The sequence below is a fragment of the Miniopterus schreibersii genome (assembly GCF_964146895.1).
Source record: "Miniopterus schreibersii genome assembly, chromosome: 20".
NCBI lineage: Eukaryota > Metazoa > Chordata > Mammalia > Chiroptera > Miniopteridae > Miniopterus > Miniopterus schreibersii.
In genome coordinates, this window is record NC_138122.1 from 15,978,429 (window position 1) to 15,998,261 (window position 19,833).

At 48.6% G+C, this 19,833-nt stretch overlaps 1 protein-coding gene across 2 annotated transcripts in view; it reads left to right on the top strand.

Moving 5' to 3' along the window:
* TBC1D10A (TBC1 domain family member 10A) overlaps positions 1 to 19,549 on the top strand; it is a 28,031-nt gene extending 8,482 nt beyond the window's left edge. Inside the window, exons 2-9 of one of the 2 annotated variants that reach the window (XM_081123306.1) lie at positions 8,913 to 9,012; positions 12,983 to 13,090; positions 15,523 to 15,629; positions 16,338 to 16,452; positions 16,532 to 16,597; positions 17,258 to 17,447; positions 17,575 to 17,729; positions 18,283 to 19,549. In XM_081123306.1, the coding sequence (XP_080979432.1) occupies positions 8,913 to 9,012; positions 12,983 to 13,090; positions 15,523 to 15,629; positions 16,338 to 16,452; positions 16,532 to 16,597; positions 17,258 to 17,447; positions 17,575 to 17,729; positions 18,283 to 18,756 (1,315 nt within the window). In that variant the 3' untranslated portion in view covers positions 18,757 to 19,549. Of the gene's footprint in view, positions 1 to 8,912; positions 9,013 to 12,982; positions 13,091 to 15,522; positions 15,630 to 16,337; positions 16,453 to 16,531; positions 16,598 to 17,257; positions 17,458 to 17,539; positions 17,730 to 18,282 lie in introns of both variants that reach the window. The other variant, XM_081123307.1, reaches the window with a different exon arrangement.
* Positions 19,550 to 19,833: the final 284 nt, after the last annotated feature.

Sequence of the window (19,833 nt, forward strand, 5' to 3'; positions counted from 1 at the left end):
TGAATTATACTCTGAGGTTCACTTCAGGCCTTTGGCATAATGGTGAGAAAACAAGGCAGCATGGGTGTGAAGATCCAGATCGCCTCATGTGCTCTGCTGCCCACCCATCCTTGGGCTTTGGGGGTAAGGCAGGAGCCGGTACTACTCAGCTTGTGGTCTGGAGCTTTCTGGCCTGCCAAGGCAGGTTGGGAATCCCCCCATTAGTTCCTCATTGAGTCATTTGCAACAGAGTTTTTAGATGACCCTGACTCTGAAGGCCCTGATCTTTCTTCTCTTTGGCCTGTGAAGATAATAAAGCAGAAGTGAGAACAGAGGTAGGTCTCCTGAAAGAGTCACTCAAAGCATGCAGCCATAAGGCTGCCTGGGTCCTATGCCCTCCTTGGTAGTGGCAGTTACTTGTGAAGGAGTCAGAGTTTGTTTCATAATTACCACCACCCTCCTGTGTTTTTTGTAGACTTTCATCCTGACCTTCCTGTCCTGCTTCTGAGTGACCCCTTCCATCCTCCCAGTATAGTCACATGGTAATGCTGTTTCACATAAGAACCTGCCTGGTGAACCAGGTTTTCACTGACACCACCTCATTTAATTTTGTGAGATGTACTTATCTTGTGATCCCTATTTTACTGAGGCAGACACCAAGCTCCAAAAGGCCAAATGAGTTGTCAGGCATCACACAGTTTATGGCTTTGAATCCACTAAGCTCCAAGCTCCCTTGGTGCAGAGCTTGTGTGCACTTAGCTTATTGGACAGCACTGAGTTCTGGAGTTGAGTTTCTTCATCTGCAGAAGGAATGATAATTAGAGGACCTGTCTCATGGGCTTGTCAGGATTAAATGAAACAATGTAAATTAAGTGTTGAGTATCATGCCCACTGCATAACAAGCGCCTGGTAAGTGTTATAACAGACATTCAGTTATGTTAATTGAATATTAGAATTATAATGTTGTAAAAGGCCATAATCAAGCACATCTGTGCTCACCCCTGTGCTGAGCTTCAAAGAAGATCCAGAGCTGGTATCCAGCCAGAGAGAGAGTGCTCTTATCAAGCACTGCCTGTGCTCTACCCACCTGATCTTAGGGTAGAGGACAGTATTCCTATCTCCCTGAGGAGAAAACAAATTCAGAGAGCCCGAGGTCACAAAGCTAACAAATCTGTCAACACAAGACCAGCTAGGTACCAGGCTCTGTTCTAGGCCCAGGTCACACTGCAGAGAATGAGACAGGCAGAGCCCCTGCCCTCCAGGGACAACTTTGTGGAATGCTGCCTCAGCAGAGTGGACAGTTGGGTGGAGAAGCCTTGCCTGATTTACTGGACTGCTCACATTCCACAAACAAGCCTGGTCCTTTTCTGTTAACTTGTGTTTGCTCATACTGTGTCTTCCACCTGGGATGCCCTTTCCCCTTTCTCAACCTGGGTACATCCTATAATCCTTCAAGGACCATCTCAAAAGTCAGGTCCCCTTTAAGGCTTTCCCTTAACGGTGCTCCCACCCTGGGGGCTTCTTGCAGTCTCCTAGCACGTTCTACATGCTTCTGTGATAGCACTTGTATGTGTCCTATTTATTTACTCACCCATCTGTCTCCTCTGCCAGATTGACTTCCTCAAGGGCAGGGAATGTATTTTTTCATTTTTGTAGATTCAGGGCCTGGAACACAGCTCCTAGAGAGATGTGTGTGGAATATAATGAAGTGCTGATTGTGTTTTGGAGTAGTTAGGAAAGGCTTTGTAAAGATGAGAGGAAGTCCTGAATGAGGCCTCAGAAGATGAGTGGGACTGAATAAGAGTGGGGGTAGAGGTAAGGGAAGGCAGCTCAGAGAGAGGGCTACCTAGAGATAGGACTGGGGGAAAAAGGGATGTTTAGAGGGAATAGGAGTAGCCTGAGATTTCTGTTAGATAAGGAACGCAGTAGGGGACCTTAAAGGAGTCTGGGAAGAAGAAGGACCTTATGTAAGTAGTGTGTCAGGTCTAATTTGGTAAGATATATCAATAAGATCTAGCAATTTGGTAAGTATGCATAAGGGGGCCTTACGTGAGTCAGGGTGGCTGCAGATGCCCATAGTGACATTGTGATCTGAGGACCCAGCTGCCAGATGGGGAATTTCAAGCATTATTCTTCCTGGTAGGGGTAGGGGTTTGGGGAAGGGATGTCTTAAGTTTAAAATAGTCTCCATACCTTTCTATAGTTGTCAGAGTTGTCCTGGGGTTTCTGCTTTGGTCAGTGCCTTTCCCTAGCTGAGTGGGAGTAGGGGAAGGGAGAGTCCTTGCTTTTTTTGATCCAGCAAGGCTGGTGCCTAAAGGAACCATTTCTTCCATCTGAATCTCAGGGTTGGGGTGGGGTGGGGTTGAAGCTGAGCAGAGTGGAGAGCTGGGCAGAGGCCCAAGGCACTGAAGCCAGTGAAGGGTGGAGAGAACCTGTTTACCATTGTGCACTGACCCAGGGCTAGAAGGAGCAAAGCGAGGGAATTCCGTATGGGAAAGGGAGGCAGGCCCAGAACTACCTTTGCATTGGGAGTAGAGGGGAGTGAAGCAAGCCAGACTCTCTCTCGTCCAGACAGGGAGCCTGGACACTGCCCTGCCTCCAAGTCAGGGGCTGCCAGACCGCAGGAGGGAGCACCAGGCTGCTATAGACTGTCTTCCTTTTCCACACTGACTCACAGTGTGGCCTTGGGCAGATCACTTATCCTCTGGGCTACAGGCCTCCCTGGCTATCTGGGGAGGGGGCTCACTGGGTGATCTCACAGTCCTCTCAGCCCGACTGTTGGCCATTTGCACACCACCAACGCACCCTCTTTTGCATTCCAGTTTCCTGTCATCGGTTATTATGATAGCATAAAAGCTATTTATACTTTCAGTCATTACCACCTCTTAGGTTAATGAACTCCAGAAGTTGTTGCCCAGTGTGCAAAGTAGGTCAGCTTTTTATTTACCCTCACTTCTTTTTCCAGCTCCTGGTAGGAGAAGGGATCTCTGTGTTCCCTGGATCTGTGATTAGCCATATTCTCTCTCAGTTTTCCACATTTCCATGTTGCTCACTTCTGCTCTTCTCAGCACAAAGGGAAGTGGTTCTTTATTGGGTGAGGAAGAAGAGGAAAGAGAATGTGACAGGTATTGAGGCAGTGTTACATGTGGGTACTTTCTCTTTATTAGATAGTTTAGTGCTCAAGTGGCAGCTTCCACTTCTAGGTTGTGTAACCTTGGGCAGATTACTCAACCATGCTGAGCTTTAGTTTTCTTGTCTATTAAATGGAGATAATAAAAGCTACTTCCTTGGGGAACTGTGTGCCTATGTAGTGCTTGGCAGAGCTAGTACATGGCCAGTGCTGGAAATGTGTCAGCTCTTACAGCTCTTACCACTGCCCTATGAGAAGGTAACATTGCCTCCATAGTATAGATGGGGAGCCGGAGGCTTAGAGAGTGGAGCTGTCTGCCACTTTAATACAGCTATAAAGTTGAAGAGCTGGGATCAGAAGCCAGGAGTTACAGTCTGTGTCATTAAGTAAATATTTTAATCTCTTGGGGCCTCAATTGCTTTTGTTTAAAATGGGGATAATCCTGCCCTGCTGCATGTGTATGTGGCTGTGGTATATGGATCAGTCAGATGAGAAAACAGATGTGAATGTGTGAGGTAAACTGCAAATACCATTTTCTGGCCACCCATTAGGCTGGTCCCTTATATATTTATTCTTCATTATAGTCCTATAAAACTGTGAGGTGTGTGTTATGGTCCCACTTAAAAATGAAGTTGAGACTTAAGGAGGGCAAGTATTTTGCCCATGGTCTCTCAAGTGGAGGATCTGTAATGGAAACCTAGGTTGGTAGGCTTCAAAGTCCCCACTCTGTTCACTCTCCCCCACACCCCAGCTGGCCTCCCCAGTGGTTGAGATGAGGAGAATCAATCCTTTGGCCTGTGACCTTGGGCTTTCTGCTGGAGCTGTTTTTCTCTTCCTTTGGGCTGATTTGGAGAGTAAAGCTTGGAAGAGTAGCTTAATTGGTTCCTTGGGACCAAGGTTCATCTTCCACTGTCACATAAAGAGGTCATGGGCACAGGGACCAACCTGACTGAGCCTGCCAACCAGAGAGGATGAGATATGCCCGGGCAGAAAGCAGACAGCTGGAAAGACAAGGGGAGCGAGAACCCCAACCTGCAGTCTCAGTAGCCTTGGGAAACAGTCTTGTCCCTCTGAGCTCTTGGAAGACCCCAGCCTCTGGGTTTGGGGAGAAGGCATGGGAACTGGTTGCTTACAGAGCATATGGAGTCAGTGGTATGCCACTGCCACCTTGGGCTGTGGCGTAGCACAGCATACCTAAGCCTAGCTCAGCCCAAGAGCCCAACAGAATCTGGGATCATGGGCTTCCAGGCAGCCTACCTTTGTCTCCTCTGTGCCACTCTCCCTTGGGAGAGGGTGGCTGGCAAATGGCACATTGCCCAGGCTTGCTGTCTCCAACTGAGGTTCTGCTTGCAGGCTGCATTCATTCAGCATTATCAGCCTCATTGAGCATTGCTAGTGGGCAGGCTACTCACTGAGGCAGTCAGAACACAGGAGGAGAGGGTTAGACTGTCTCTAGGGGTTTGGGGGCCAGAGATAGAGCTCTACGGCAGCATCTTTAGAACGGCCTGATTTCCCCACAGCCTTCCCAAGGGAGCCAGAAGCAGAACACAAGTCACTGTGGCAGAGGGGAAGCCCTGGTCCTGCCATTTATTAGCTTTGTGACTTTGCCCAAGTCATACAACCTTTCTGAATGGGTCAAGTTTTTCATAGGCCAAATGGAAATAGTAATTAATCTATGAGGGATCCACCTTACTGGGCTATTAGGAACACAAATAAAATTACTATAGGCAGCAGTGGCTTATAGCCCTGAATGCAGTGCAGATGAAAATCATGATGTCATGGCAAAAACCAGGCAGGTACCTGTTGAATACCTGTGAGGTACATACTGGGAGTTACAGAAGTTCAAGACCCAGTCCAGTTAGGGAGGGACAGTGCAGAACAATATGAGCAGGTTGGAATGACTTGCTCATTTTAGACTTCATGTCTTGATTTAATGAATTAGTGATAAAATCAGTTTTGGGGATTGCAATCAGCATTGAAAACAAAGAAATATCATAGAATAGTATAAAATTGAACTGAAATATCTGAGTGCATTAGTACATGTAAGAGTAAATTGTTTCATAAAATCTATTTCGGTTATATATGTGTGTGTATATATATATAATCTCAGTATAAAATGTATTTCTTACTGTAGGTCTCAGTTTAAAAACTTTGAGAAATAGTGTTCTTAAATCAGGATGAAAGTCTTCAGGTTGGAAGACAGTTAATGAGATCTAGGTAGGTGTGGAGGCTGAGGGCTTGACCTGTAGAGACAGAGGGGTGTAGTGCAAGGGTCAGAAGCATGGACTGTGGAGTCAGGCAGGCCTGGGTTTTAGTTTCAGTTCTGTCACTGCTACATGGCCTTGAATGAGGCACTTAACCTCACTAAGTCTTGGATTCTACTTCTGTAAAATGATATTATGGTAGGTTTTTAATGAAATGTACATGAGATAATATATGTAAACCATTTAGAAAGAAATTGGTAAATAGTAAATGATGTACAAATGACAGCTACTGTTGCTGCTGTTATCATTGAAGTGGTGGTTTTATATTGGGCTCTGAAAGGGTTATGGTGACTTGGAGAGGGGAGAAAAAAGGGCATTCCAGGTAGAGATGAGTGAGTGTCAAGGGATAAATAAGCAGAGTATGTTCCTGGTATGAGAATTGTACAGCCTTAGAAGGGGGTGTTGAGATTATAGGAAGAAGGTACCAGGAAAATTTTGGAATTACATGAGGCAGAAAGTTTTAACAGTAAAAAACTTCAGCAATAGGGTGGCTTCACCTGGAGATAACGCCCCATATCTGGAGGTATTCCAGCAGAGGCTGGGCTGCTAGAGACTGTTCTCCTTAAGTTCTTTTGATTGCAGAGACCCCCTCAGGCCACCTTAAGGAAAGGGGGGTTTTCTGAAAGGTGAGTGAAGCCCTCAGACCTGAAGCATCCCCCCATGGGCCATTTGATTCCTTAAACTGGTCACATGGTCATCTTCCCTGTCACTAGAAATAGGTTCATGCTCTCTTCCCACTACCAGGAGGAAGCCACCTCAGGGCCTATATCTCATCATGTTGTTAGTAGGGGCAGCCTGACCTCAACTTCATCTATGGCTCCTTTCTGGAGATCCTTTGAGGGTCAATTCACAATGCAAGCCATCCAATCATATAGGGAAACTGAGGCTCAGAGAGGGCAAGGGACTTGCCTGTTGTAGAAAGGATTCCTATATTAGACACCAGTTTGATCAGATGCTTTCTGAGGTCCTAACTGACTAGACTAAAGGATACGTGAATCTTCTGATTTTTAATAAATGGATAGCCTACAACTCTTCAGGGTACATCCTGTGCATAAAGAGAAGTCTGTCTGCGGTTAGAAAGCATGTGGTGTGCTGAGCACTAGGTACAACTAGACTTTCAGTATCTTCTTTCTCACCATTTCTCACCATTTCAACTCTGCTGATGGAGGAGAAGCCATTCAAATGACCATATTTCCTCAAAAATTATCTAATTTAAAGTTTTAAAAATCAAAATAAAATCTTTCAGTTGACATGTACATTTAAAGTAGTGGTGGATTTTTTTGGTATATTTCTGAGGAGGTCTTGCCAAATCAACGGTGTATCTTAGAATCCAGGAAATATGGTTGTTTGTTTTGTACCCAATTGAAATTCCGGTTTGAGGTCTGATGTTTGGGCTTCGAAACAGCCAAAGCTGTTATCTGGCATCAGTTAAAAAAGAAAAAACACTGAACTTGAATGTGTTCCCCTGTGTATCTGCATTTGGGAGAATGGGTATCTCTGAGGCCCTGCAATCAGATCTTAGCAACAAAGACAGACAGACCCAAAGGTTGAGGTGTCAAATGGGCATGTATTACAGGGGAATTCTTTGAAAACTGGTAATCTCAGGTGAAAGCCTTGCCCTCTATGAGCCTTAGTTTTCTCATCTGCTAAATGGGGGGATTTGATCAGACATGATCCACATCCATGACTGCCAAAACTTCCTATTGACTCAGTATGGGCACTCCCTTTTATTTAGTTAACTAGAAGGCTCATCCCCTGACTTGTATAATCGAGTGTTTTGTAGGTGGTGGAAGGCAGGATGGCTTGTGATGCATGGTTCTTTGGTTTCCGCTCCCTGGGTGTTTAGGGGTTGCCCGACCTGATCTAAAGGTGTGGTCTCTGCTTTTCATCTCTCAAGGAGGGAACGGGAGTGTCCTCATGCCTTGGTTTTGCCTCTAGGTAGTGAGAGTGTCAGAAGTTCAAGACTGGGATGACCAGTGTCAGTGTTTCTAGAGGCACCAGGTTTGCCTTAGGCTGTTGTCTCTCCTCAGCTGTTCGGCTCTGAGGCTATTCTCAGGCTTGTGCAGTTCCCCAGAAAAACTGCACTGAAAAAGAAGACCTGCCCTTTTGTGTCTCTGAGGCCTCCGCTCTGCCAGGGCCCCTCCCTCTGCTCTTCCAACCAGTAAAAGTCACAGCAGAGCATTTCCTTCCGTCAGAGAGAGAATCAGAATTGAGGTCTGGGCCAAGCTCTAGCCTCACCATGTCCTGTTCCTGAGAGCCTCCTCCCAGTCGCCTCAATGCCTTTAGTGGGAGGTCAGGCAGGACTGAGTGTAGGCTCTTGGCTAGGATTAGACTTGGATTTGAGTCTGGGTTTTTCCGCTGATTTACTGTTTGACTCTGAGCAAGATACCCTGTCTGGATATCTTTTTTAAATGGAAAAAATAAGAAGCAGCACAAAAAAGAAATTTAAAAGATCTATAATCATCTATTTTAAAAATAACTTTAAGAAGAGAGAGTGCATATAGAGGTGCACATATACATTTTGTTGTTGTTTTACTGATATTGCTCTGTAGGCTAAATAGTAAAACATCTATAAATACCCAGCCTACAAATGCTAGTCTCCTCCTTCTCATTTCCCCTCAAAGTTAGGTGAACTCATGAATTCCTGGGGACTCACTCCTTAGAAGAAGCCCACTCACTTGAAGTACCCTCAGGCAAAGCCAGGGATTCCTGCCCCAGCCTGCCTCAGCTGCTTTTGTGCCTGTCTACCTGCCTGGGGTGTGTCTCTATGCTAAGGTGTTTCCCCCAGCAGCTCTAGAGAGCACTCAGTGCTAGTAGAATGTTAACGCCATGAGGTCCAGGACTTTGTTCTGGTCACAGGAGTGCTTCCCCACAGCCTGCCCAGAGGCGCTGGCCCTAGAACAATGCTGACACAGTTGTGATAGCTGCTCAGTTAGTAGATGTACAAATACAGGTGGTATTTGTTGGGGCTTTGATGTGTGTGTAGAATTTTGATTGGTAGAGACAAGTTGGAGAGCGTTCCAGCAAAGGGACTGGCACGAGCAAAATTTGAAAGGTGGGAAAGGGCCAGGGTGTAATTGGGGAAACTATGAGTAACTAGTTTTGCTGGAGTGAAGAGGTGAGTATGTTATTTCTGTACTTGTTTGACTAGTTTTTTCATCCAACTCTGCACTTTGTACTTAGGCCCTCTGAAGAGGCTTATGTATCAAGACAAATCCAGGACAGGAATGTTTTGCTTTGGTGCACAAATGCAGGCACTCAGGCCTCTGCCTCAGAAAGACATTGTGACCCTTGGCCCCTTGACACATTGAGGGAATAGGCACTTGAACCTGATGTCTCTCTGGACTATGCTTTTCAGGGAGGGGGCAGAGTTTCCTCTCATCTGTGTTAGGGCATTCATGAGTTAGCAGCCCCAAAGGGAATGGCTGGAATGGAGGGCAGGGGGAAGAAAGAGGACTGACCAGACTGGCGGCTAGGGCCTAAGCCAAGGCCTTTGCTTCTCTTGGCACCTCTGATGGGCCCTGCCCTCTGCTCCACAGGCTGGAGGAAGTCCCCCTGGAGGTGCTGAGGCAGAGAGAGTCCAAGTGGCTGGACATGCTCAACAACTGGGACAAGTGGATGGCCAAGAAGCACAAAAAGGTGAGGGGCCTAGCCTTGGGCCTTGGGCTGGGAGTTGGTAGCCTGTGGAGGAAGAGGAAGAGGGAGAAACTATTTCAGCTTAGAGGAGCAGGGGCGTCTCCAACTGCCATTTGCCTTAGGTGTGCCCCATCTACCAGCTCTGTAATGGGAGCAGAAGCTGTTTGGAGAGCAGGGCCCAGCCTTCACTTGGTCCTCCCACATGACTTCAGACTCATGCAAATTTTGTCCTGTAGTCAAACTTCAAAGCTGCTCTTAGCTTAAAGCTTCTATGGGTAGCTTTCCTCCACCCCCTCCTGGGGAAGTCCTTACTGCTGCTTACCTATGGGGAGGACTTTATAATAATAAATGTCTAGAACATTTGCCATGTGCTGGACACTTGACTTGGATAACCCTTATAACAACCCAGTGAGATTGGTAGTAGTGGCATCTCCACTTTATAGAAATGACCTGCAGAATCAAAATTTGAACCAAGGTATCTAGTAATTTTAGTGCCTATGCTCTTTATCACCACAATAAGGGAACTTCCTTACTCCCTAGATTAATTTGATGAGTCTCCTATTGCCTCCTGGCTAAAGCAAAAAGAAAGAAAAGCAATCTCACAGTTTAATAGTCGTATAAAAACGAAAACATGAGTGGGCCTTGTCTAGTCAGCCTATCTTTAGGCATCAACTCTATTGCCTGGTAGGAATGTCCTTGCCCACCACTCTTATGAGTATGTGTTGATGCTCTTGACCCCCTCAGCAGGGTCTACTTACTCCCTGGCCTAGTGGAGGCCTGCTCAGAGCCACACAGCTGGGGTCTCTCTGTACAAGTTCCTAGTGCAGAGAGTGAACCCACTGGCTCGCTGTCATCAGCAGATACAGTGGTGTGGTCCAGGCTGGCACAGCTAGCTGCAGGGCCTAGCAGAAAGCTCAGGATCAAAGGTCAGGTATGGGCTTGGGCCCAGCCCCACTGCCGTCCTCTCTTCATGTCCCTGGCTAGCTGTGTAACTTTGGGTGAGTCACTTCATCCTTACAGCCTCAGTTTCACTCATCAAGTGGGAATGACAATCCTGTTGCCAGGCTTCTATGAGGTGGTGACTGTAAAGCCCTGTGCCCATGGGAAGAGAAGTGCAACTAGGCCTGGGCTCTTTTCTTGCTGTTCTATGTGGGCTTTAGGGGACTCGTTTTTTGCTTATTAGAATGTCTTTCTTTCTCTTTAAAAAACAAACAAACATATTTTTAAGGCAGCTGTTCCTCAACTGCCTCCAGTCTGACTCTGGGGTCTGTTTCCCTGCCTCCTCACCCCTCGGACTCCTACCCCGAGCTTCAGCTCCCTCTCCACTGTCTGTTGTGGTTACTAGTGACTCTGACCTTCTTGCCACAGCCTCCCTTGCAAATGGGGATTCCAGAGGGGTGCCTTGGGGAGCTACTCTCAGCAGAGGAACCAGCACCACTTCCTCTTCCCCTTTGCCTCCCTAACACTGTGGTTAGAGGCTGAGGGCTATCCTTGCCTAGCAGGGCCCACTATAGGAGGCTTCACTCCCCTGCCCCTACCCAGAGGCCCTAGCCCTCTGCTGTACACCTGCCACCTCAGTTGTGGCCACACTGGCCCTGGGAGGTTTGCCTGCCTGGCTGTGCAGGCTTGGGCTCTCCCTGTGGTGAGAAAGTCATGGCACAGGAAGGACAATACCTGTTTCATGAAGTGTGTCCAGACCCAGCACTATTCCTGGACTTATCCTGAGTCCCCAGGAGGGGGGCCCAGCCCTGTGGCTAGAATGCTGTCTTTCCTTCTAGGGCTCTGCTCAAGCAGTATGAATTCAGCAAGCAGGGTGTGGCCTTACTCAACAGCCACACAGGCCTCCTTTCCCAAGGCATTGCCTCAGAGAATGATAATCCCTTAGGCTTTCTGTTTACTGGAGCACTTTCTTTTGCTTTATCCTTACTGATCCCCACCATTGCCTTTTCCTAAGGCAGGCAGGTAGAGATTACCTCTGTGCTGAGGAGGATTCCAGAGGCCAGAACGGGAAAGGCTAACTGAACTCCTGGATTTCACTCCCCAGCCCTGAGCCTGAGTGAGGGCATGGCCTCTTTGAGAACCTTAGTGGACTGAAGGTGTTCCTGGGCTCTCCTGGAGCAGGCCAAGTATGACAGGGCTGTGATGATGTAGGAGCTGGTTCGGCTGAGCTTCACCCTGAGGGGAGCTTAAAGGACCTGTGACTCTGGGCCATACTACATCCCTTTGTCAAAACCTGCCCAGACTAAGAGGCTTCCTTAAGGAGACCCTTGTCTCACAGCAGCAGGAAACCGTTCCCAGAGTATGGAGCAGTTCCCTTCCACTCCCTTCCTCTCCCCACTTTGCAGGCAGTCCCAGAAGCTTAAGTTTGACTCCTGTGACCAGTCACTCTGCTCTTCCCCTCTTGCCCTTAGCCTCTGTCTCCTTCCTGGTTCTTGACTCCTTCTGACCCTTGGAAAGTTTTCTCTTGTTTGTGCTGGTCATCAGGAAGGCCAGGCTTTCTGTGTTCCCTCCTCTGAGAGTTTGCAATGGGACTGTTTGAGGGGGTTTCCAGGTGAGGGGAAGTTAGGTGTGATCTCAAGGCCCTGTAGCTCCTGTGTTAGGCATCCTCTTGGGATGGAGGAGTGGAGAGGAAGCCATCATTTATTGAAAACAGACTATTAGGCATGCCCCCCCATTCTAAGAGAATCCTTGGTATTGTCATGCCAATCTTTCTATTAATGAGAAGTAATTGGCTCAAGGTCAATGCTGGATTCAAACCCACATTCAGGTGCTCTTCCCACTGCCCTAAGTTACCATCTTCTTCATCCAGGGCAGGCTGCTTAGTGCAAGGGTTGAGGGGAGTGTCTTTCCCCTACCCCCATTCTGTAGGAGTTTTGCCTGGCTACCTTTGTTCTCATCCTTCTTGACCCTTAGCATTGAGGGTCAAGGAGGACGATCAGGGAAGTTGCCTCAGAGCCTCATTCAATCCCAAGCCCAGGAGGACCTTGTGTCCCTTCCTGGCTCTGAGAGGCCAGTGAAGTAGAAAGTGCATGGGACTGGATCCCTCTAGCCTGTATAGTGCAGCTAGGAGGTAGTGGGGTCCTCTATGGTGTGGTCACCTCTGATGGTATGGCTTTAATATTTTTCCCACTCTTTGCCTCATTTTCCCCATTTGTGAAAGACATGTTTTTTCAGAGTGGGTTTTGGCAGTGGAAGCCATTTTTTCTGATAAAAATAGCTAACGTATGAATTAAACAGTAGCTCTGGGTCATGAGCTATCCCAAACACTTCCTTCCTCACCTCTCCTAGTCTGTGAGTGGTAGGGAAGACCTGTGCCATTTTAGCACCCAGGCCAGCTGCCTCTGCCCTAGAATGGTAGCTCAGGGTTAGGGAGAGCAGAAGAGAGGGAGGAATTCTTGACCAAAACAAAGAGGAAGCCATTTTAATCAGCTCCTATCATCCTTCTGAATTGTGTTGAGATCTCTTCTTTCTAGGCTGGCTGTGTCCTGCTACCTAGCTGCTTAAACAAATACTCCCATGAAAGTGCCCCAGCCACATTCTTGTTCATTTCATGAGCTACCCTCCCTGTGGCTATCTCTGTGCCCCACACTGCAGATCCCTTCCTGGTGACATCCTATGGGGCTCCTCCAACTTGTATTGTTCAATTTTGATTCAGAAAATGGTGACAGATATTTAGAATTCGTGGTAGACCTCAAGAATACCTACATTGTCCTTGAACAAGGGGATGTGAGGACTCTGCCATCACCTGGTGGCAGCACATTTAATTGCAGTCACCACCACTCCTCGCCCTCCCCCATCATAGGATCTGCATTGTAGCAATGGTAGGAAAGTCCTCTTTTTCCCCATTTTCTGCTCTTGCTAATGTGCTCACTGAAGGCCTGCCAAGCACCAGCAGAGGGGCTGGGCTGGCACGCAGCCTCTGGGGGAGCTGCCATGGTGGATGCATTGGCACATTCCTCTCTTTTACTTTCAGATCCGTCTGCGGTGCCAGAAGGGCATCCCACCTTCTCTGCGGGGCCGTGCTTGGCAGTACCTGTCAGGAGGCAAGGTGAAGCTACAGCAGAACCCTGGAAAGTTTGACGTGAGTTGCCTTTCCTTCACCTTGTCCTTCCTTCCACATCTCTTGACATCTTTCCCATGGAGTGATCCTCTGTGCATTCACCTGGACCTCAGCACTATGAGCAATGGATGGAGCCACCCATCAAATATTTAACTGCCCATTCCAGCTTTTTTTCTTGACAGTCACTCAGGTTTGCTTTCTTGGGCTCAGAGGGCCACCACCCAGCTCTTGTTCATCAGGAGGGGACACTCAGACTAGTTCCTTGATTGCATGTGCTTAGGCCTTTGGGGGCTTGCCCAGTAGGGCCACACAACCCTGAACACTTCCTGGCCTCCCATTTTCTACTCTTTCTCTTGTCTCATCCAACCCCAGCCAGACATGATTCACCTGTGTAGCTTATGGGGTTATAAACACTAGGGGTGGCAGAGCCAAACTAATATCCTTAAGGGTCAGAAGCCATTTAGTGGCCAGGATAAGAACACCTCTCTATTCATGGGGCTGCTTGGGCTTTCCTGGTCTGGGAAGCTCCTCTAGCCTGCTCCCAACTGTGGGAGGCAGTTGGCTTTTCTGGGGTTGCCCCAGCTTATCTATCAGACCTGGCCCCAGGCATTATGGTTTCTCCCAGGCTCTTGGGACTGATGAGAGAGCTGTTGACATAGTTCATGCTTTAGTCCTGTGGGCAACTTGTACTTAGTCTGCTTCCCTGCTCAGTCCTCTGGATTTCCTTTTTATTGATTTTTTTCTTCTTTTAAAGTTGAGGTATGAATTTATATAGAGTAAAATGCACACATCTTAATTGTGTTGTTCAGTGAATTTTGACAAATAATACACATGTAACCAACATGCAAATCAAGATATAGAACATATCAAATGACAAATAAATGATTTTTCTTTGTGTAGTGCAGTTAACTCTTGAACAACATGGGGTGAAGGGTGCCAACACCCCTCACAGTTGAAAATCGAGGTATAACTTAAGTTGGCCAACTGCGTATGTGGATTCCCAGCATTGGGTCAAAAATACAGCTGACCCGTGAACCATATGGGCTTGAACTATGTGGGTCCACTTATGTGAGGATTTAAAAAAACTGTGTATATTGAAAACACTAATTTGAAAAGATATATGCACCCCTATGTTCATTGAAACATTATATATAATAGCCAAGATATGGAAGCAACATTGTCCATTGATAGACAAAGGATAAAGAAGATGTGTTAAATTTATATAATGAAATATTACTTAGCCATAAAAAAGTGAAATCTTACCATTTGTGACAACATGGATGGACCTAGAGAGTATATGTTAAGTGAAATAAGTCGAACTGAGAAAGACAAATACCTTATTATTTCACTTATATGTGGAATCTAAAAAACAACAACACAAAAACAAATGAACAAACAAAACGAAACAGATACAAACTTATAGATACAGAGAACAAACTGATGATTGCCAAATGGGAGGGGGGTGGGATGGATGAAAAAGGTGAGGGATTAGGAGGTACAAATTGGCAGTTACAGAATAGTCACAGGGATAAGTACAGCATAGGGAATATAGTCAATAATATTGTAATAACTTATGTATGGTGGGTGTCAGATGGGTCCTACACTTATCAGGGTGATCACTTCGTGAGGTATATAAATGTCTAATCACTGTTGTATACCCAAAATGAATATAATATTGCATGTCAATTATAATAAAAAATCTGCATATAACTGGACCCGTGCAGTTCAGTTCAAACCCACGCTGTTCAAAGGTCAACTGTACTTTGTGTTTCTAAATGGTACACATGCGTAAAATGTTCACAGAAATTGAAAGGAAATAGTTAAACTTTGTTGAAATCTCAACACACAGAGATGGCTCTGAGGTTAATGTTTTGACAAATGTCATGTCCTTCCAGACAGCACTGTGTGCAGAGCACACACACATACTCACACACCTTCCTGAATAGGTGACTCCACTTGCACAGGGAGATAGGTAGCAGAAGACTTGGGATTGACAGTTCTGAGTCAACCTAGCTTCCAGGTCCAGCTGCACCATTTTTCTAATCACAAAGCCTTGGGCAAATGACTTTTCTCTGACCTTCATCTGTGAACAGTATAATGATAGGACTTTTATGATTGCCTTCCATCTTAAGGATGTAACATAAGATGAGTCTTGAATGAAATTCCTAGAAGTTACTACCAGCTACAGCTATAATGGACATTCTTACCCACACAGGTCTTCCTGGAGCCAGGATCACCTCTCAGGGTTTCCAGGGCCTTCCCCACCCTTACCTTTTTGCCCCTGCCCAGGCTTTTTCATCTGGGCTTCCTGGCCTATCCTCAGGAAGGCACAGTCCATGGTGGGATTGGGTGGGCATTGCCCATGGGGAGGGGACGTTTCTTTAATACCTGGGATAGTTGTATCATCCTAGCCATCCCTAACTCCTAATATATTCTCTTGCCCTTGCTTCCAGGAGCTGGATATGTCCCCTGGGGACCCCAAGTGGCTGGATGTGATTGAGCGTGACCTGCACCGACAGTTCCCTTTCCATGAGATGTTTGTGTCCCGGGGAGGACATGGGTGAGCAGGCTGGGCATGGTAGTCTGCTGGTGGCTTTAGGCCCTGTTCCTCAGGAGTCAGAGGAGGTAAAATGAGTTTGAGGGTATATGGAACCCAGGAGCTAAGGGCCCCAAACTCTACTTTTAGAGTTTTCCTTCCTTGGTTTGAGTCTGATAGGTCCTCTTAGTGTCTCTTCTTACCTCTTGGGCAACTTTCATCATTTACTCCACAGTGTTAGAGCTTGCCCGGCCTGATCATCTTCTGGAAACAGGTTTTAGTATGGAGAAAGAGTGTTAGAGATAGTGGGGTGAACAGAGGGTATGTAGGAAGGGAGAGATGTGGCAGGCCAGGGTACCAAGACAGACACTTGGAGTAAAGGTGGGCTGGCTGAGGTGCCACAGCTTATGAGTGAGGGGTCATACCTCCAGCCCCCAACTCATCCTTACCGGGTAACTGTATCTGGCATCCTGCCCTAGTCTTACGGCCTGCTTTCTCTGAGGCTCTACTCTCACCAGTCAAATGGAGGAAGCCCCTTCCTCCATCCTCTGGCCGTATGAGAGTTTGTGTGCTGCAGTGGGAGACTGAACCCCTTGGTGACCACAATCGGGTCACATCCCCTTTCCAGAGAAGTGCATATTCTGAGACAGATCTAGTCTAATAGGGCACAGATGAGGGCAGTGGGTGGCAGAGTCACACATGTCATTCCTGCAATGCTTGGCCTCTCCACAGTCAGCAGGACCTATTCCGTGTGCTGAAGGCCTACACGCTGTACCGACCTGAGGAGGGCTACTGCCAGGCCCAGGCACCCATTGCCGCTGTTCTGCTCATGCACATGCCTGCTGAGGTACCGCTAGGCCCTGGGCAAGCAAGTGGGCGGGAAAGGAACACCCAGCAGCAAGGCCTTATGTGTCTCTCATCCACAGCAAGCATTCTGGTGCCTAGTGCAGATCTGTGAGAAGTACCTGCCCGGCTACTACAGTGAGAAACTGGTGAGTGCTTGCTGGGCCCAGGACCTGTCCTGGAACCTTCCCCAGGCTGGACACCATTTGTGGCCACTCCACAGGCACTCCTGCCCCCACCTGAAACCTTCCCAGCCTTCTGTTGCTTTCAAGCTAAAGTCCCCAGGCCTGCTAGGGTCAGGTCTCCCAGGCTCCAGCATCATCAGTTCCACACTTGTTTCCATCTCAACCATCAGCTGTCTGGCCGCTCAGCAGGATCACAGTTCCTCCAGTGCACCAAGTTCCTCCCTGCCTTGGCATAGACTTAAACCTCTGTCCCTTTCCTTCCCTTCCTTCTTCTAACTCCTCCTTTCTGCCCTCAGGGAGCTTTCCTTGACCCTGACAAGTGGCACCTCTGGCACATACTCACCCAGTGTTCCTGCCATGTTCTGGGCACTTAGCCTCCCTCCCACTCTCCCTAGTCTTTTTGCTCCTGTGACTCATGTCTCTCTGCCCTTTTTCACATGTTCATAAGGGGGATTGGCAGCCTGTTGGCTGCTCATTGTATCCCAGAACCCAGCATGAGGCTGGCTCCCTGTATGCAGTAGCCACCTGCAGAAGGAATTAATGCTTGCCTGGTGCAGGGGGCGGGGGCGTAGACCCTGCCCTGGCTCATGCGGGCCCATGGTCATGGCCTCACTGTTCCCCCAGGAGGCAATCCAGCTGGATGGGGAGATCCTCTTCTCTCTGCTACAGAAGGTATCGCCTGTGGCCTACAAGCACCTCAGCCGGCAGAAGATCGACCCACTGCTCTACATGACAGAGTGGTTCATGTGTGCCTTTGCCCGTACCCTGCCCTGGAGCTCCGTGCTGCGTGTCTGGGACATGTTCTTCTGTGAAGGTACTGGAAGGTACAGAGCTGAGCTCTGGGGAGCACCCCTGCCCCCAGCCCAGCCCACAGGGGGTCTCTCTTTTCAGAGAAACTTCCTAAAGGCCCCCTTGCACTCATTGCTTACACCCCTATACAGGAGTGAAGATCATCTTCCGGGTAGGGTTGGTGCTGCTGAAGCATGCCCTGGGCTCCCCAGAGAAGCTCAAGGCCTGCCAGGGCCAGTATGAGACTATTGAGCGGCTGCGAAGCCTCAGCCCCAAGATCATGCAGGAGGCGTTTCTGGTCCAGGAGGTATGGGTCCCGCACCTTCCCCTTACCACTTGGAGGGGGAGACATGCAGGCCCTTTGGAGGGGAGCCTGGTAACCTTCTGTCCCTGAGGGTGGGTCATTGGTCCCAGGCTCAGTGTTCAGCAGCCCAGCATCCTTCTATCTGAACAAGAAGAGGGGCCCAGAGAGGCCTAAGTTTGTGGGGCCTTCCTGTTCTGAACCATTTGGGAATGAGAGGAGCTACAACCTACCACTCCCTCTTCCTCCCTAGTACCACATCCATGGCCTTGGCTTTAATTTCCCTTTTTCCTTTCTTTTGTGGATTTTTGTCTCTTAGAGGCTGTAATTAGGTGACACATAGTTAGATGAGTGGAGTCATGAGCTGTGGGCAGCTTTTTCCTAGGTAGTAGGTCTCAAGTGCCTAGCTCACCACCACTAGGGGACCAGACTGTCATTCCTCCTGTGGTCAGCCTTTAGTGACCAGGACTGGGGGACTCTGAGGCAGAGTGGGGACTCAGCCTGGGAGGCAGAGGGGAAGATTCTTCTGGTGCCCACCTGCCTGTCACTGTTCCCACAGGTGATAGAGTTGCCAGTAACAGAGCGCCAGATTGAGCGTGAGCACCTCATCCAGCTACGGCGCTGGCAGGAGACCCGGGGTGAACTGCAGTGCTGCTCCCCGCCCAGACTGCATGGTGCCAAGGCCATCCTAGAGGCAGAGCCAGGCCCCTGGCCCACCCTGCAACCTTCACCATCCATCCGCCTGCCCCCAAATGCCCCGCTCCCTGGCTCCAAAGGCAAGCCCAAGCTACCCAAACAGATTCAGAAGGAGCAGCAGAAGCAGAAGACGAGTGGGCAGCTGGAAAAGACCCCAACGCCAGATCAAGCCAAGGGGGCAATCGCTGGGGGAGATGCATGTCCCCCACAGGATGTGCCCCCAAAGGACCCTGTCCACCAGGACCCAGCCCTTCAGGACTCAGCTCCCCAGGTTTCAACCCACCATTGCTCCCAGGAGAGCCTGACATCCCAAGAGAGTGAGGACACCTACTTGTAACCCTGGCGTCTCAGGCCTCCAGGGCGGGGTCTCCACACACCTATATGGTTCACGGACTGACACTCTAGGGCCTGCCCCACCCTCTGAGGGCCCGGCTGCCTGGCCACTGGGTACAGAGAGCCTGGCTGGCCCAGTACAGATTCTGCCTGAGCCTCCTTATTTATTTTCTCCAGAGTGGAGCTCAGTCCAGCCCAGCTGGGGCAGGCAGAAGTGAGGGCCTCACGCAGGCCCCTCTTTCTGGGGGAATGCTCCCCAGGGCTAGGGCACTGACATGAGGGGAGAGGGGGGCGGTGCTCTTTGTGTAAAATAGAAACATGGTTTTGTACAGAAATAAACAGGTTTGTATAGAGAGCTGGTGTGCAGCTAGGAACTGGGCAAGGGGGTGCCACCCCTGGTGCTCGGCATCTCTTTTCTACTCCCTACAGAGCCCTCATCCTGGCCCTAGCCAAACACCAGAGCCTCTCTGAGAAGTACTTTTGCCAGAGGGGATGTCAGGTCCAGGGCCAGCCCCTGTTCCTGGTCCCCATTTACCCTCCCTCCATCCCTCTGCCCCATGTCTACCATCTACAATGGATGAGGGTCTCCAGACTGGAGCCCAGTGCTAGGGCAGAGCAGGGCTTACTCCCCACGCTTTGATTCCTGCTCATCACTGATGGGGTGGGGCTCCTTAAGATCCTTTCGGGTTATTCCTCTTTAAGGTCTGGCCTGGATACCACTTTGGACCTAGTTTTTTTTAAAACTTTATTTATTGATTTGGGAGAGAGAAACATTGATTTATTCCACTTATTTATGCATTAATTGGTTGGTTCTTGTATGTGCCCACAACCTTGGTGTATCAGGGTGATGCTCTAACCAACTGAGCTACCTGGCTAGGGCCTCAATAAGGCTCTGAGTGTTCATTCTGGGTTTTGTACTGGCGCCAGAGATGGGAGACCATGAGTGCCCTCACATGTACAGCCCAGGTTTCCACTAGAAGAGGGGAGAAGGCTGGGTCTTTGATCAAGGGCCGCCTGTCATTTACTTAGCATGTTCCATGCTGGGTGGTTTGTGTCACTAGCTGATCAGGTAGGCTCTATT